Below are 20,358 nucleotides of genomic sequence, written 5' to 3' on the forward strand. Positions count from 1 at the left end.
TTGTTTTTTGGTAAATGAATGTTAGAAATGAAGATGTTATTGGTATTTTAAGAAGAACATTTTTTGAGAATTGAAAGGTACCTACTTTTTGTCAAGTGATAAGTTTTAAGTATTCTAGACAGTTTTAAAAACTGTCAACCTAATAAACTATTCAAAATGTTTTGTTTCCAAACAAGCTTTTTTAGTGTATTTAATTGCTTTTAAGAAAACAATTAATTAAAACAAACATCCTCAACAGCTCATCTTAAAAATAATAAATGTTCCTGGTATTACAGGCCTTGTTACGAGATTTTATTGTGTAGCGAAAATGCATATAAATGTAACTTTAACTTAGCTCAGATAATATTTACATCATTAAAAGTAAAATTGTGTCATTAGCGTATTTTAAAGTACTGTTGTATTTAAATTAAATTTTAAACTGCATTAAAAACTAATATAACAAAAATTACTTATCAAATCTAAGTTCGGTATTTGAAATAGATTTTATTTCCTTATAATTGATTAGCAAAAAACTATATAATTTTTAATGCCATTTTTTTTTCTCAAAGGTATGTTTGGGGTCTTTGATTTATTAATTTTTTTTTTAAATACTGGTCTGGTTAATGCACTTTTGTAGTTAATAAACGACATCAATACAAAAAGTTCTTTCAAATAACTTTATAATTCAAGTTATAAACATGATGTTTGGGTTTTCCCTTTTGCAATTAACTTTTATGTAGAAGAACCCCTTTATATATAACCTTTTATAAAACGTATAATACCTGAATAAAAATAACATGATCAAGAAGTAATGCTTTAAAAGTCTTATATTTATTTAATTTTCAAAATAAAAACTAATGTAAGCACTATAAATATAAGATATGTAAATTTAAAAGTTATCTTGATATTTGTTAAAAACATGTTCTGCTAATAAAATCTTAAAACTGAAAATACTTTTTTGTGTTTGTGGATTTAGTGAGAAATAGTGCGAAAAAAATTTTAATGGAATTAAAAATAAAACAAATAAAAGTAGAAAAGCGGTATTCTTTGTTTAATTACAATTTTTATTTTGTCAAAAATAAAAATTGTAATTAAACAAATGCTCAATGTAGTGCAAATGTTTTTTTAATAAAAAAGGGGAAAACCCAATCAACTGAATTTCTTGTGTAAATTGTTTAAAAAACTCTCTGGTACATACATTCATTATTCAAACCAGATATTTTTAAAACATAAAAAACTATGCAGATTCATGGAGTTAATATTAACCTCTCAACCGGAAGTATTATGGCAAAACAACAAATGTTTTTTGTTCATATCTTAATAAATAATTTGTTTTAACAATTTTAATAAACTTAAAACTTATTTTCTAATGTTTATTTACAAAATAAACACAACACTTAATAAATCACTTTAATCACAGTTTTTTTTTTTTTTTTTTTACATATCGTCGTTGGCCAGGTAATATCTCACTTGTGTAAAAAGCAAAATTTTACAGGAGACTGAAAAAACTATATATTTCAATGAAATGAGGTTTTAAAAGTAAGAGTAAAAAACAAATAACTAACAAATTATATTATAATTTGTTAGTTATTTGTTTTTTGTGTAAAAAGTTTATTTAAGTTAAAAGTTAAATTAAAAGTTAAATTAAAAGTTAAAAGTTAAATTAAAAGTTTATTTGTGTAAAAAGTTTATTATAAAGTTAGTTATTTGTTGTTTGTGTAAAAAGCAAAATTTTACAGGAGACTGAAAAAACTATATATTTCAATGAAATGAGGTTTTAAAAGTAAGAGTAAAAAACAAATAACTAACAAATTATATTATAATTTGTTAGTTATTTGTTTTTTACTCTTACTTTTAAAACCTCATTTCATTGAAATATATAGTTTTTTCAGTCTCCTGTAAAATTTTGCTTTTTACACAAGTGAGATATTACCTGGCCAACGACGATATTTAATCTAATATTTTTAATGGATTATAAGCAAATAGATAGATTTTAGTTACCAATAAGATATTTGTAAACAAAATTTATGTTCATAAATAAATTACGACAAAAGAACTTTACACAATATTGAATTATTAAGAAACAAAAAAATTTTAATACATTTGTTTTTAACTTGTCTTCACATATTTAATAAATGATTAAGAGAAAAATTATGTTTTACATAATGAAATAACAAGAAAAAAACATCTTAATTTAACAAATATCGCAAAACTATTTTACATTACTATGAAACTAAGTTTTACATTTTACGTTTTACTAGCTATTTCCTTTAAAACTAAATTTAAATGTAGTCTTTAAGACAAAAATAAATTTTTTATCAAAAACAAAATTTGAACTTTACTTAACTTGAAAAGTTAAAAAAATTTTCCAAATATTTCAAAAAAACAAAAAAAACAATTGTTTAACAGCTTTTTTTTGTCTAAAATAATTTTTAAAACCATATGGATGGTTAAGCGCCAAACCAGCCTATACAACAAAGTTGAAAAAATTAGTTTATACTAAAAAATAATTTATGTAGTGTTTCTTTGCAAACACCAAAATACTGTAATTAAAATTTTTAAGTGCACTGAACTGCAATTACTTTTAATTTTTTCAGTTTAGTAGCTTTTGTTAAAGACTTTTTAAACTTTGCATCTAATTATCTCATTTCAACATGTTCATTGTATAGGCTGGTTTGGCACTTAACCATCCATATTTACTTCAAAATCTTTTAAATAATCACAGTTGCGGTTAATATAATTAAAAAACTGGATAAAATATTGTAAATATTTTTTTAGCTGACAGATAAAATACAACACTTGAGTTTTGAGATAAAATAAAATCAAATTAAAAAAGAAATCTAATAATAGTAATCTAATAATAATAAAGAAATTCTAAACTATTTTAACCATTTTTCAGATTTAAAATAAAATCCACTTATGATCTGTATAATGTCAGTAAAAAATATAAACAATTACAACTCTATCTTAGTTACAATTTTTAGTAACAAATATATTATTAACCGCAATAAAATTAAATGACGTTGTCAATAGATTGTTGACATGCCTTTGTTACAAATATATCATTAGTCATGATGGTATCAAGAATTTAAATAATATCTTAGCTATGGTAATATTATTAATCAACATAACTTCTTCAATAATAGACTTCTTACATTAAAATAAATTTAAAAATAAATAGTAATAACAATATTAATAATAATAATAAGATAATATATTTTAATGAATTAAAGTGAATACCGTCAGCATTATTTCTTTCTTCTTCTACAATAGCTTCAGAAGTATTTGAAAGCATTTGTTGACTGGAACTACTTGCATTTATTGGATTATTTTCAAAATATGGTTGAGAATATTCACCACTATGCACTGCGTTACTTTGTCGAGAACTTGATCTTTTTTGTGATATAGAATTATTTCTAGATACTGAACTTTGATGTGATGCTGATGAACTTTGTCTCGAAGATGGACGACCATAATCCATGGTTGAAGGTGGATGATTATAATCTATGGTTGAAGATGGGCGACCATAATCCATATTTGATGAAGGTCTACCATTATCTAAAACAAAAGCTGAACTTTACTTAACCTGAAAAGTTAAAAAAAAATATTCAAATATTTCAAAAAAAAACAAACAATTGTTCAACAACTTTTTTTGTGAGTCTAAAACATTTTATCAATATTTGGTTAATAACAAATAATATTTATTATCAGAAAAATTAGACTATAAACACAGCCTTATTATTTAAGTTGTTACTTTTTATTTTTCAATATCCCTCAAAAACAATTAGGCAAATTCAAGGTACTTTTACTACAATACTATTTAAAACTTTCAACATTTTTTTACAGAAACATTAAAATAAATTATGGTTAAATGAGGTAGTTGTGGAGTAAAAGCAACAAACCTTAATTTTTTTTTTTTTTTTTTTTGGACTCAATCTTATGTTATTTTTTTTTTCCAAACAAATATTCCTCAGCTAATAAAAACAACATAATAACTATAAACTTCCTTGGTCTAATTCTAAAAAGAGATTCGGAGTTCTACAAAAAATAAACTTGGATCACTAAAAAAAGTGGAAAGAAAAAACTTCTGGGATAATTATCCAACCTTCAGAATTAGGAAAATTGAGGTCGGCAATAATTTGCCAACCTCAATCTTTTAAAGGTCGGCAAAAAAATTTGATACAAAGGTCTTACCATAAAATATCGAAACGAGGTCGGCAATTTTATTGCCGACCTCAAACACTTTTAGGTCGGCAGTTAGGTCAGCATTGCCGAATGCCAACCCTAATTCCGAGGGTTGATTATCACCTTTTTGTTCAAAAAATTGCAACCTATAAAATAACAAATAATATTTGAAACTATTTAATATTTTTATTAGTAGTAAACCTTTTTTGTATAGCTACCTGTTGAATACTATTATCACATTTACTCTGGTAAATACAAGCTGTATTTGTCACTGTAAGTTTACAATTAAGAATTTTAAAACTTTTAAATTTTAGCAGACAACTCAGAGGCATGTTTGTATGAAAAACGCTGTTGTAAGATCATCATATTTTATATGAATAAAATTTAATTCTTGGTCAAAAAAACTGGTTATTAAACCATGTTATTTAATAATTTGAAATAATCTTTTTTGATAATTAAAAATAACTACATATAAATTTACCAGTAGTATTGCATTAAATGTATAACATTTAATCAAATTATTATATAATAAACATTATGCTACCTGAATAATTGTCAATATCATAATTGTTTCCCATAGGATTAAAAAATGAACTTTGGTTTTGTCTTGCCAATAAACTTCCATTACGTTTTAATGAAGAATAACGTGGATCATACTTTTCATCTCTATTATTAAACTCGCTGCTTTGTTGAAAACCACTATAAACTTGACTCAAAGAACCCGATTTCTTGTGCGTATTAAATGAGCTATGGCGACTGTTACCACGAGCAACCTGAGTACCTAAATTTCAATTTGGCATAAAATATAGATTAAATTTAAAATCTATTTAATATTAATCTATAACAATTATTTTATTTATTCTTTTGATTTAAGACGCTAAAAAATATTTTTTCATTTAAAATAAGCAGATAATTAACATAAAAATAGTTTTAAATTCAGGTGGCAATTAAATTGAAACTCTTGGTTAAATTAGTTATTTAACCAAGAGTTTTATAAATGGAATAAAAACATATTTGAATTAAGGACAAACCCTAATAAATAGAAAAAATAATTTGCTATATAACTTTATAATTTTTTTTTTTCAGAAAACTCCATTATACAAAATGTTGATTTTACTTTTCATTTTAAACAAAAAATACAAATATTGACAGAGAGATTTATGGCAGATGGTTTTAACTTCTCAATATACTTTTAAATTAAATTACCTAATTAAAAATAATTCAATTTTTGAAACTTATTTTTAATAGCATAAATATTTAAAATTTAATATAAATAAATAAAAATAATAAATGCAAACAAAAAGAATAAATACAAACAAAAATAACAAATGCTAATACCAAAAGAGTAAATACAATCATAAAAAAGAATAAACACAAACATAAAAATAATAAATACAAATATTGAAAGAAGAAATACAATCATAATAGGAATAAACTCAAATAAAGACTAAATACAAAAATAAAAAAAACAATAAAAAAAACAAATATAAAAAGAATAAATGCAAACATAAAAATAAATGCAAACATAAAAATAAATGCAAACATAGCAAGTATAAACACAAACATAAAAAGAAAACATACAAACAAAAAAAGAACAAACACATAAAAATAAACGCAGATATAACGCTAGTAAATACAAGCATAAAAAGAATTTTAAAAAACACAAACCTAATATATATATATATATATATATATATATATATATATATATATATATATATATATATATATATATATATATATATATATATATATATATATATATAAGGAATATTTACAAACATATACATAAAACAATATATACAAAAATAATAAGTAATAAACAAAAAAGTATAGAAAGATTTAAGTTATCTAAACAAAATAATCAAAAAAAAACAATCTAAGTGAATATGTTTAAAAATTTCTGAGTTTAGAGAATATTTTGTGTGTAATTTAAAATGATAAAATGTTTGTATAGTAAAAATAATTTGGTTATACCTCCATACATTCTTTGTTTATACTCATTAACCCTCAACAATGTTACAATGTATTAACTCCATAGATACTGAATGTAAAATTTTTTTAAAAAATTTATTAAATTTGTTCAAATACTGTAACCAGCAGTTTTTTGAAAATAAAAATGATTATAAAGCAACAAACATATCGATATTTAAATTCAATTTTTCTTGACTACCAATACAATTAATACAAAACAACAATATAACAAAGTCAAAACATTTGTATAAAAACAAAAATAAAATGTAACAAAACAAGTAGTTTTTTTTTTTTAATGTAACATTTTTTCCAGAATTTAAATAAAATTTATAAACTATGTTGAAATTAAAGTTAATGCAAAAATTTGAACAAAAATTGTTAAAATAAATCAATCAAATAATAAAATTTTGAATTAAATAAGTGATAAAGTTAAAAGATAAGTGTTTGTATAAAAATAATTTAATTGATTGAATAATTTTTTAAACTCAATAGCTTTGCTAAACTAATATATTTAATAGTGTCACAAAAAAAATAATAATAAAAATGATTTCATAGATATTAACTATAAAATTTGAAACTATTAAAACATATTTTCATATGTAATTCTTCTTTGAAAACAATAAAACATGTCTTATCGGCAATCAACTTTTTATATTGATAACTTTGTTGCTACTTAAACAGCACTACCATTACACCACTAAAAATATTTTTCTTTTTTTAATTTACTTTCATACAAATAACAACAAAAAGCAGTAAATAAAATAAATTTTTTTTTTTGTTAAAAAAAAATAATTTTTGCAAGAATTTTATTTAAACTTATATGACAAATACATTTCAAGAATACAATCAATTGAAAAAACTATTAAACATTAATAATTTATTCTACTCAATTATTAACAGTTTTTATTTAATCAAACGAAGAAACAGAATGGAAAATTTAGTCAATATTCTGAATATTTAGACTATAAACGAATTTAGAAATATAATATATTAGTGTATAAATGCGTCATAAGTATAAAATGTCTTTCACTAATTATATGATCTGTTATTTTTGAATAATTTTTTAATTTATAACTTCTTTCTTGAAACAATAAAACCGATTTACTAATATTTTGATTGCTTAAATATTTTGCTTACATGATTATACTAAGAATTTCATAAATAAACGTCTAATTTCTTTGAGTTTAAGAAACATTTAACAATTTAAGTAGAAAAACGTGCTGAGCTATTATTTGTAAATACATCCTTTTCGCATTTAATTTTTTCTAAAAACTGAAAGGTTTCTTATAAATAGACTAACTATTCTTAAAATGGATTCTAATCTGTGTTTAGTTAACCAGATCAGAATACACATGACACATTTTGGGTATTTGATGGCACGATTACAGTACGCATTCAAAAACATTTATTGTCGTGTAAAATTTATAGCCAAGATTAAAAATCCTAAAAAATTAATTGCGCTCTAATATAATAGGGACGAATTTTTCAAAAAAAAGATTTGCTCAACTTAAATCAGTCTTAAATAACATTTAAACGCGTAGCAGAAGCGAAAACAATTATTTTTTTCCATTTATTCTCTCGCGGTGCAGTTGTCGTGGGCCAATACTAATGCGCTTGATTATAATATACTAAGAATTTTTGTTGGCTTCTGCCGAAAATAGATGTTGTGTTCAACTGGGACTACTATTATATTTTCGTTAATCTATTTAAAAAAATAGGCAAAAAAAGTGCTGCCCCGAGACCCTGTAAAAAGCAAATTAAATTAAAACTCGGTAAAGAACATTCAAAACAACCATCGTAAAAAACTAAACAAAAACAAATTAAGTATTAATCTATTATTAATCTGCATATTTGTGATTATAAATATTCATAAATGTTGAATCGTGAATTTACACATACTCATAGAGTTTTTTTTATACGTTAATTTTGATGAAGTTTTTAATCTGCACGTATTCAAAGGGTTTTTACACATTTTCATGAAGTTTTACGCTTGCTCATAAACTTTTCATGAACATTCATGAAGTTCATATGGGTATTCATTAGGATTTTTTTATATTTATTAAGTTTAATACTTTTGATGAATTTTATTTAAGTTTTGCAATAACAGTTTAGGTTAAAATCCAGTAATGTTAAAAATAGAAATAAAAAAGAAACCATTAAAAAACCGAGACAAATACTTCAAGCAAAAGAATAATGAAGAATAATTGATTTCAATACAAAATACTTTTAATGATTCTGCATCGTACGTAATACGTACAAAAAATGTTATATTGCTGAACAGTTAATAACTTTAATAACTAAAACTTTGTATAATCTACATTTTGTGTATTTATTTAATTATTCATCAAAATTATATTTATACAGGATGTGCAGTTTCACTTATATAAAATGTTCAGTAGTGCTAAAACTAACTACAGGAAAAGGTCAAAATGCTAGGTGGATCTCAAAATGCCAGGGATCTCAGAATTGTCGAAATACTATTGCTAGATTGCCAAAATGATTGAACTATATTGGGGTTTCGTTTTTAAATCTTTAGATAAATGTTAAAGACATTTTCATTAGGTATCTCAGTATATTATGGGTGAATCCTGGGCAACACAGGATATCCCCTTGATCCGCCCCTGATATCTCAGTATGCCAGAATAAATTACAGGTAGTATTATTGCTAGATTTATTTAGAAAAACATGAATTTTTGCCAAAACATAAAATTTTTTTCTGCGGAATATACTTTTAAATGTTTAGCTCACTTATATTCTATAGTTTTTATATTCCATCACACAATGTTAGGTTAAGGATCCTCAGAATGCTAGGTGAATAAAACTAAATTAAAAAAAAAAATTAAAAGCTATTTGTAATCAAAGTTTTTTTTATAATTAAATCAAGTTAAAACATCTGTTTATAGTATTTAAACTTATCCATACAAAAATCTTTTTAATATAATACAATATTTCTAAGAGTTATATATACCCTCGTTATTTAAGTAAAATATTTATTTTAATTTATTTTTTTTTTTTTTTAGCTATATTTACATTTGACGTTAATAAATATTACATATTTTACAAATATAAACATGGCTTTTAAAAAAAGATCACAACGATTGTATCGTCAGAAACCCCTTACAAGATCAGTACGTAAAAATAAACATAACAAATATTAAGGAATGTGAGAATTGATCCGCCTATAGTCATACTTTGTCTATAGTTTCACTATTAACCTTCAATTCACACTTCCCATTAACCCTCCTTCAATTCACACTTCCCATTAACCCTCCTTCAATTCACACTTTAGTCTGTTTTCTTTATTTTCTTTTGAATAAACTCATGTTTATTCAAAAGTAAATAAAGAAAACTAAAGGGTGTTTACTAAAGTAGACACATTCTATATAAAGTTAGACATATATTTAATAAACACCAATTAACGCAACTATATTATTCATTTATACGTTACATTTAAGTTATGTAAATATAATATGAGGAAGCGCTCACAAAACCAAACGTATATCTCTCTATCGAGATCAGAAACGCGCAGCTTTTACAATTAATTTTACAAATCGTTTTTTAAACTCGACACCACTTCTTAAAGAAATGAAAGTTTTGAACATTTTATATTTTACGTTTAAATGTAAAGAAAATATATCGCGTAGTGTATTTATAAATCTTTATAATTTGAAACCTAAAAACAAATATGATCTCGAGTTGGTATAAATATCCAAGAGCCATTTTTCCAAACTAAAAATGATCAGTTTGAATTTCTTATTGTGATTCTTTTCTTTGGAATTTATTTATTTTGCCCCAAGAAGTTCTTACGGTCTTATCAAAGAGAACCTCGGGAGAGCATTTCAAAGGAAGTTCACCCCTCCTTTTGTATCGATGTTATAAAACTTGCCCAGAGGTGGCGTTGATTCACGGACCTCTAGCTGATGAGGCTAACCACTTTGCTACGGCTGCTCATGTTTATTATAAAAATTGTGAAGAATATTAAAATATTGTATTTTTTTCTTTTTTTTTTTTGTTGTGATATAGATTGTAAAGCGCTTCATGATAAGATCCTGTGATCTTCTAGAAGTTCTACCAGTAATATATTCAATGTATATTTACCTTTTACATATTTTGGCAAACAAAAGAAAAAAAAAAGTACAAGTTTAAAAAGTGCGAGTATAAAAAAGTGCGAGTATTAAAGTGTGTTTTGATATTTCTTTGGAGTAAAGAATAATTAAAAAATAGGAAAGTCTAAAATCTTAGAGTGAAACCAACAAGCAAGTCAAGATAGAAAGTTGTCAAAAATGATAAGAGAAACTTTGGAGGAGATATAACAATGCTAAACCATATTCAATGGAAATGGGATCAGTGCCTGCATGGCTCTAAGAGAAGCAGCTAAACGAATTCCAAATCATCTAATTTCCGTAAATGACAGCGGCAGCTAAGAATACTCATGACTTTTAAGTGCACATCAAATATTCGAAATAAACTTAGAAAAAAAAAATCTTGTTGTTGTCCTATCTGATGGCTGTTCTTCAATATTCGACAGTGATGTGTTGACATTTCTAAGAAGCAAATGTATTAGACTTTTCATCACTCCACCATATACAACTGACGTTACCCAGCTCCTCGATCAAATAAATCAGAAATTGCATTCTCTGTGCTCATAATAAAATCTCTGAAAGTAAGGTTTAATGTACACACTTGCAGTGTTATGGTCAAAGTGAGCATCAAAACAAAAAATCATAAATGCATGTATAAAAAAAATTAGCATTTCAAGTAAAGGTGTCAGTGTTGAGTGGATATAGAAAGATAAGTTATTACAAAATATTTATTAATAAACATATCGAAAATAATCAATTACATCAATAAAAAAATTAAAACATGTTTGCTATGACTTAGCAAGCTGTTGGAAACATAAATACTTGGGTTACCCAAGCTTAGACAAAACTAACCTTTTTTCAGAATTTCGATATGCTAAGGTTTCTTATTCTCTTCCTATTCACACACCATTAAAAAAGTCCCCAAAAATATTTTACTTTTGTTGGAAACAGCTAAAAGTAAAAACTGAGTTTTTAGCAAACAATGAATTTTCGTAAAAACTGAGCACTTTCAGCTTGATTATAAAGGAAATGTCATTTTAAACTGTTTGTTAATAATGTATTTTTTTATTATAAATGCATTTTAAAAAAGTCATTTTTTTTTTATTTTTTTTTATTTTTTTATTTATTCAAAATAAGTCTTACAATATAAGAATGAATAAAATACGTATAGTCAGAATTACAATTTTGTTAACGTTACAACAAGAACGCGGATACTCGCAGAAGATCATAAGATCTTGTCATCGAGAACCGCCTAAACAGATTTTAAATAATAAATAATCCTTTAATAATTCATAGACAAATATTCACACATGAATACAAATATAATTATTTATACATATTTAAACATACAAACATGTAAATAAATATACTTACACATCAGTATATATATATACACATACAAATAATACGCACAAATACACATACATATATACGTATATATATATATATATACATATATATATATATATATATATATATATATATATATATATATATATATATATATATATATATACATATATATATATATATATATATATATATATATATATATATATATATATATATATATATATATATATATATATATATATATATATATATATATATATATATACATATATATATATATAAGTTAAGATAAAAGATTTCGTATATATAAATTACGATAAAATATTTACTAAGAGTATTAATAAAAACAAAACAAACTTAAAAGTATATCAGAATGTTTTCAACTGAGAAAAGAATTGCTTTCAATTTTCTTTTAAATAAGAAAAAGTTCCATTCATGAGAGAAATCAAAAAGTTTTAACACTATTTTGTTCCATAAAAATGCTTCTCTAAATGAAATACAAAATTTACCAAAATTAGTTTTATTTGATTACAATTTGATTACAATTTTACAAGATTACATTTGATTACAAGTATTTTTTAACATCTCAGCATTTGACTAACATGAGTTCAGACTGTGGCATGTTTTTGGAGAGAACCCTTCTGTGCTCTCGAACAACCAGCAATATATTCTGGCAATGGTCTCCGTTGTGGGATTTATCAACAAATTCTTAAATAAGACCAATGTTTATCTCAGTATAATTATTAGTGACACTTAAGCCACATACAAAGTTACAAAAGTCTTCGTAAGATGCAATTTCCTGGAAAGTCTTCCTCATACTAATACTACTCCCTGATACCACTGGTCGTATCGATAAAAAGAAAGAGAGGCAAGCTCTCTTTTGCGATTAAGTTTCAAAGTTTAAAAGACTTTGAGATAGATATTTTACCAGGTGCCTCTAAGCTTAAATCTTTTTTTTTTTGTATAGAGAATGTAGACAGCTTCTCTATGACAGAAATTTTGATAGAACTGTAAAGATCAGGATCACTTTTGGAAAAAATTCTAATTATGGTTGTTAAGACTTTTTAATAAAGCACTACTAAGATCATAATTTCAATCCTTTCGGATGATTACAACAGCTTTATATTCCTCAAGGATACTTACTTTTGCATGTTCAGCTTTGTTGCATCATTAGTTTTTCCACTATCCACAGCAACATCTCCAAGAAATAAATCATTGTTTGATTTTTAAAAAATAGGACTTATAACCAGGGGCGATTCTACGTGGTAGTGGAGGTGGGGTAGGGGTTGGTTCACTACTTTTCTCATTCTATTTTTGTTAATGAGTTTTTACTCGCCTTTGTGTTTTATACACAAGTTTTTTACCAATTGCTCTATCATGATAAATCAGTAATGAAGAGGAAAAAATAATATAGCAAAAACATTTGCTCAAAAATATATATAAATCTTTTTTGTACTAAAAAGAGGAAAATAAACTTTTTAATTTAAACTTAATAGTTCAGTTCATAAACTAAAGACTGACAGATATGTTTCTATATAAATCTTGTGCAGACCTGTCAATCTTTAGTTTAAAGCTCCTTAAGGAAGAGTGATATATCAAGTGTCATATCAAGTGTCATATCACGTGTCATATCACGTGTCATATCACGTGTCATATCAAGTGAAAGAAAAGATTATAAAAAGAATAGAGCCTAAATAATAAAAATACGAGAAAGATTAGGAGTAGGGATGAGTTTGGCGAATAAATCAGTCCACCCCAGGCGAAATAAGTTTTAGCTAGACCACTGTTTCATTAATTCCATTAGAGGTTGCCCATAAGTTACGCCATGCACTTTTTGACCGCTTTCGACTACTTTATTTCCCCCCTACCTCGTCACAACTTCGTGACTCTTTTGTAACAACTCCCGAACTTTTTGTCACAAAACCACGAATGCTTCTTCCCTCGTAAAATGATATAATTTGTGGACGACCCCTTAGATACTCATTTCTTTTTAATTCTACTCATATGCATAAAATTGTATTTTTTTAAATCTTTTTTTTTAATAACTTCACTTACATTAATAGTCACAATACAGATTTATATGTCATATATGGCTTTCAAAAATATAAAGTCACTTAGACTTTTTAATGATTACTTAAATTACTTTTACGCTCTTTAAACAAACAAAAAAGACGCAATATAATGGAATTAATCAAACGGTGGCCTAGCTAAAGCTTATGTTGCCCGGGGTGGACTGATTTATTCACCAACCCAAAAGAAAATCAGGTCAAAAAAATAATAAAATAATGTGTAAAATAAAATAAAAAAATAATAAAAAGAATGTGTCAAAAATATAAGGTCACGCTTTAATTCAGTATTTTGCATAACCACCACGTGCTTTTGGGCTGGTTCCTATACTTTTAGATTCAATATGATGTATACATAACTACATTTGAATTTTTTTTCAAAAATTTTTCCCGAGCAAGTTTTAATTGCAAAATGCTTTCAACATTCTCCTTGATAATCCAGGGTCAAACATTTCAGTGGGATTTATATCTGGTCATTGTACTAGCTGTGCTGGTTTAAATTTTGAAATCTTATCCCATTATATATGAGAAATTCATCACGATATATTAATGATGCCACCACCGCCTTGTTCTGTTGATACACAAAATCTTTTCTTCTCTGAAACTAATCTTTTAGCACCACCTAAAAATTTGATTCATCATTAAAAATGACTTTAGACCAATCTTTACTGACCAGTGAAGTCTTTCATTACACCAATAATATCTTTTAATCCTGTCACCCTTAAAAGCAGTTTTTGGGCAGTAACATAACAGTCAATACCTTTTTTAAAACACCTATTGTGCTATAACTAACAAAACCTTTTTACTCAGCTCCTGGTAGTTAATTTTAGGATTATACCTTACACTTCAAATGCAGTAAACTTTGATCTCTAGAATTATGTTTTGACGGAATGCCAACTCTTGGTGAACCTTTTTAGTCATTTAAAAATTATAAATTTAGTTCATAAAAAAAATTAAAATTTTTTTTTTATAAGCTGACCTTATAATTTTGATACATTTTCTAATAAGTAATTAATAAGGTTGCTTTAATTTACTATTAAATTACTCAGAAAAGATAAATAGGGCCGAAAAGTGTATTAAATTATTAGAAAGCTAATTGATTAATTAACTTATAAATTTAAAAAGTTTTTAAGTACTTATTTTAAAAAATTATTTAAGAGATAATTAAATTGACCTTATTTTTTTAATTTATATTATATTATTTCATTATATTAGTAGTATCTAAATATATCATCAAGTGATAGAACTTTTTAAAGGTTACGTTTGAAATAGTAGAATTCAGCAAAGCAATATTATTCCATAGTCACGGTCCACGTTAAGAATTGCAAAGTTTAATAAATTTTGTGCGGCAAAACGGCTCATTAAAAAAATTTATGTTCTCATAAGTTTCAAATTTATATTTGAAGTTTTATAACATTGGTATGGAAGAAACTTCCTTTCAAATGGTCATCCGTGGTGCTCTGTGATAAGACCATAAGAGACTTCTTGGGGCACCTAAAATAAATAAATAAAATATTGTATTAATACGATATTTTATTTATTTATTTTAAAAAGACTTTTAAACTTTTTTTAAGACTTTTAAAAAGACTTTTCAACTAACCTAAACTTAACAACAAATTTGTTGTTAAGTTTCAGCTTATAAGTCTTTTTAAAAACGGCAGGAGATTCATTTCTCCATCATTTCTCTGTAAATATTCAAAATATAAATCTTTAAGTACATTGAGTTCAAATAAGTTTAATAACTTCTGACGATAATAATCTAGTTTTTACAGTACTCTCATAAAAAAGTATTTGAATAATTTAAGTAACTGTGGATGAAGTTGTGGATAAAGTTGTGGATAAACTGTGGTTAAACTGTGGATGAAGTTGTGGTTAAACTGTGGTTAGACTGTGGATAAAGTGAGTAAAGAATAATAAAGTTGACTAAAGTTAATAAAGGTAGCTTCCCAGGGTGAATACAACATTTTTTGATATTTAAGGTTTATAAAATTTGTAAAATTTGTAACCCCCTCAAATTGAGGAGTTTCAGACTATATAGTCATAATTTTTGAACGCAAAGAGACAATTCTATGAAGTTTAAAGTTTATCATAAATTAAGTCGAGAATTGTAAAAAAAATTTTTTATCAAGCTGCTATTTTTACGTTTTATGTTCAGGCTTCAGTCATTGCAATTTTCGCAAAGTATTATTATTTGCATAAGTATAAACAAATTTATGTTTAGATGTACGAAAGTAAGCTTTCTTAAACACCAAAAAATGTTAGATCCGCCCATATCTTCAAGCTTTATATAAAATGGTATATTCAAAATTTAGGGAGTAGACAAAGTTTTTCTAGGTATTTCTGTAAAGCAGATTTGAATTCATTTATATATGCTAGTGTACGGTTTAAATAATTTCAATTTTTTACGAATTTAAAACAAAAATAGAAAATAGCTGAATATATAATTTTTATTTTTTATAAAAAATAAAAGTAATAAAAAACAAAAAAACAAAAATAAACAGGGTTTTGTTACATTAAAAAATATCGAACCTGTGCAAGCGCAGAAACAATTGTTTAGCTTCCTTAAGGATTATAATGTCCTTAAGCGTCCTTTAGTGATTATAATGATGATGATAAAAAGACTTTTAAGATACGATTAACTGAATCTGCATAGCTTTCTGCTTTACTATTTCCAAATTTTTTACAACAACATCCACAAATGGCACCAAGGGTTTTTCTTCTTGCCATCTATTGTTTTAACAAATTCTTAATCATTTATAAGAGAGCAGATTTTTGGCGTATAAAAATCTCATTTTTTGACAAACCTGGAAATGTTTAAAGTATTTGCTGAAAGAAAACACAATAAGTTTTTTCTTTATCAGCATTAAAAAAATTGTTTCATAAAATTCAAGTTTAAGATGGAGTGGCGGAAAAACTATTTTATTTTTTCTAATAATGGTTCACAATATTTGGCATGCCTACTGTGAGAGTGTTGCGAAATGCCCATCCTTTTTGTATCCAGTGTTGCTTTCTTGCTCGACTATACCACATGTAGTGATAACATGAAAATTTATTGAAAACTTTTCTGCTGACCAAGGAGAAAGTTAACCATTTTTAAGTCTAAACAAATAATTCATCTGTTTTTTGGATATTTAATCAAGTTAAGAATCATTTTAAATCATTGTAAATCTCTGGCAAACAAACAGAAGGACCAATTGGTACAGAATCAAACATTTTTACCGTTGTGCAAAATAACACATTTGAGACCTTACATTAAATTGTTTATAAGCTAAGTTTATAAACAGTCTCCATTCTTTTGGATTATATACAGTATACCCAGCTGTAATTGAAGACATAAAATATCATTACAGAAAACAAATTAATAAACTCCAGAAAAAAAGTTAACAAACTTTTTCTCTTTTTTCTTTAAAGTAGAAAATTTTTGAAAAGCAGTCAAGAAGGTGCTTTTCTTTTAATAAAGAGGTTAATAGTTTTGCTGCTGGCTTAGAAAGTCCTAAATGGTGCACTAAGTCTTTCAATTCAATCAGTCTGAGGCAATATGAAATGTTTCAATAAGAGGACTTCCGAATCTGTTATTAACTCTTCTGTCTCTATTGCAGACACGCTTTGATCATCCGCTAAAAAAAAACTTTATAAATTGAAACTATAATCTTATCAGAATGTTAAACTTGTCTAATTGAAATAAAAATGTTTGAATAAGCAATTTTTTTCCCGCTTATTTTTCCAATACTAAAGGTATTGAACCAGACAAAACAAGCGTCCATCAATGGCTGTTCTCTCTCAATGTGGTTATCTCCACACCATGGGAACTCTGAAAAATAAACTTTTTCTTTTTTCTTTTTTCCGATCTCAAAGATTCTCTTTTCAAATATGGCGCACAGTAAGTGGAGTCCACTTTTTGAATTGTTTACCAAGTTTAATATTAAAACAAAATTTATATTCTTGCACTTATCGCGACGTTAGAATTATCTTGTTCTATCTCCACTTTTTGAAAAAATCGAGTTTTTATAGTTTTTGAATATGTTTTTCTATTTTATTTATATTGAAAACATATAAAACTTTAAATGTGGGGTTGCATGCCATATTGCATTGTTCTATCTCCTAAATAAGCAAATTTGAAAATGTTATCTTATTTTAACTCCGAATCATATATTTACAATTACATATTTGTACGGAATAATTTTGTTGTTATTGTAATTTTCAAAATGGCAACTAAAAATATTGACCAAAAAATGGAACATCCTCTAAATCAAAACGAAGGTATTTTTTCACTTAATTAGCGTTATAATTTTGCCAATTTTTTATTTTAATTATCCAGAATGCATAAAAAACAAAATAATTTATTATTTATGCATCCTAGATAATCAAGTAAAAAAGGTAATGGAGTTTTTTAATCTTTAGAGTCGCTTGGTATTACACCTTCTCGTAGGTCACCCCATGGTGGAATATCTAGAAATCGTAAAGCTGATACGAGTAATTGGAAACAAAATATAAGAAAAATGCAACGTCAGTCGGGTAAAGCTTATAAAAATTCAAAAGGTAAACAAGTGCCTGAAAGATCTATCGCAACGCTAAAAAGTTGCAGAAATTGTAAGTTCAAATGCTCTACTAATATCGAACGTCAAGTTATATTTGATAACTTTTGGACCTTAGATGATGACGATAAAAAACATTTTTTATTCAAAAACTACCGAAAAACTAGAGAAAAAACGCTGTCGGACAGCTGCTGGTGAAAATTCGATAAGAAAAATGTCTTATTATTATAGCTTCTTTGTTTCTAATACACAATATAGAGTTTGTAAATCCTACTATCTTTCAACATCGAATATTAGTAGCCAAAGAATAATTTACTTTCACAAATTTAATAAATGCTTAACTACTGGAACGCCAATGCAATCAAAATTTGGAAGACATGTAAAAAAAAGCTTACCGGAAGATTCTAAAAAAGTTGTACTAGACCATATAAATCTTTTCCCAAGAATTGAGGCCCATTATTGCAGGAAAAAAACATTTAAAGAGTATATGGAAGGATCACTCAATATAGGTAAACTGTATGATCTTTTTAAAATATATTGTGATGAAAATGACTATATACCAGTAAAAGAACATATGTATCGTTATATCTTCAATCACGAGTTCAACATAGAATTTCAAAAACCAAAGAAAGATTTATGTTTCACATGCTATGAATATTGCAACATTTTTAATGCAAGCAGTGAGCAGACAGATAGTTATAATAAGCACATAACATCAAGGAATGATACCAAAACTGAACGTGAAAAAGATCGTCAAAATGCTGATCCTAAAACTGCAGTTGTTTGTATTGATCTTAAAAATGTTTTAAGTTTGCCTCGGGCTAATGTTGGAAACTTTTATTACAAACAGAAACTTTTAAATTATAATTAACTGGTCATTGTTGGCTTAACAAGAAAGGTTATTGCGTCCTTTGACATGAAGCTATGGCTGGTCGTGGAGGAAATGATCTTGCCAGTGCTGTAACATGTCTGCTTCTGAAAATCATGGATGACCTTGACGTAAATAAGTTCATACTTTGGTTCGATTCATGTGTAACACAAAACCGCAATAGTTTCATGTCAGCAGCTTTATGTGAATTTATTATACGATACCCACAAATCATCCAATTTTGTAATTAAAATTATGTTGTTGAAATATCGATTTTTTTCTAGCTTCTTGGTATGTTCAGTGGATTTTTTATACGAAGAAATTTCGGGATGATGTAGTGTTTAACACATCATTGAACAAATATCCATTGATTTTTTTATTTTGCTGCGTTTTTCTTTGCCTATTTTAGAGCGTTGATGCTACGATATAAGCCAGTACTATAGTTGGCGACAATATAATTTTTAAAAGTTAACATCTTAGATAAGTTTTTATTTAATTAAATTAAGTTAAAACATCGCTTTATAATATATAAACTAATCCTAAAAGTTCTTTAAAGTATAATACAATATTTATTTATTTAATTAAATTAAGTTAAAACATCGCTTTATAATATATAAACTAATCCTTAAAAGCTCTTTAAAGTATAATACAATATTTCTAGTTCATTATGTAAATCTTTTTTTTCCGAGTTTTAAAATTACGGAAAGTTCTAGTCGACTTATATATAAGGGCTAGCCCTGATATATCGATATATATATATATATATATATATATATATATATATATATATATATATATATATATATATAAATCGGTATATAAAAACTACTACTACTACTACTACTTATAAGAATAATAATACTACAACTTTTACTACTAAATTTAAGTCAGAAAAAATTATAAGGTACTATTTATGTTTTGTTAAAAAAAAAGTTTAAAAAATTAGTCCTTAAAATACCCTTAACTGTTTAGAGACCCTTTAGGGTCACTGAAGCCATTTTAAGACGGGCAAAGACTTGAAAAGTTGTCGGTTGTATGAATTTGTTATGCTATTTATAGGTACTAGGATATCATTTAAGAAAGCTGTGGTTAAAATTTTTTTATTTTTTAAGATCTAAAAAATTTGTTAAATCCACGGAATATGGCTTATAATACTCTATTATTTAACATACTACCTGATACCACACAATACTCTATTATTTAACATACTACCTGAGCTACCGATATCAAACGATATTACGACGGAGCCAATTTGTCTTCTTTTTTGAAAACTAGAGTTATATTTGTTTATTATTTTTTAATAAAGATAACTTTGG

At 25.7% G+C, this 20,358-nt stretch overlaps 1 protein-coding gene across 2 annotated transcripts in view; it reads right to left on the reverse strand.

Moving 5' to 3' along the window:
• The window catches only part of LOC136071883 (uncharacterized), a 51,817-nt gene extending 45,482 nt beyond the window's left edge, over nt 1-6,335 (reverse strand). For both annotated transcript variants that reach the window (XM_065797480.1, XM_065797479.1), the window contains exons 1-3: nt 6,142-6,335; nt 4,709-4,945; nt 3,220-3,537 (exon numbers count right to left, since the gene is read on the reverse strand). In XM_065797480.1, the coding sequence (XP_065653552.1) occupies nt 3,220-3,537; nt 4,709-4,945; nt 6,142-6,151 (565 nt within the window). In that variant the 5' untranslated portion in view covers nt 6,152-6,335. The remainder of the gene's footprint in view (nt 1-3,219; nt 3,538-4,708; nt 4,946-6,141) is intronic.
• Nucleotides 6,336-20,358: the final 14,023 nt, after the last annotated feature.

The sequence above is a fragment of the Hydra vulgaris genome, chromosome 05 (assembly GCF_038396675.1).
Source record: "Hydra vulgaris chromosome 05, alternate assembly HydraT2T_AEP".
NCBI classification, from domain to species: Eukaryota; Metazoa; Cnidaria; class Hydrozoa; order Anthoathecata; family Hydridae; genus Hydra; species Hydra vulgaris.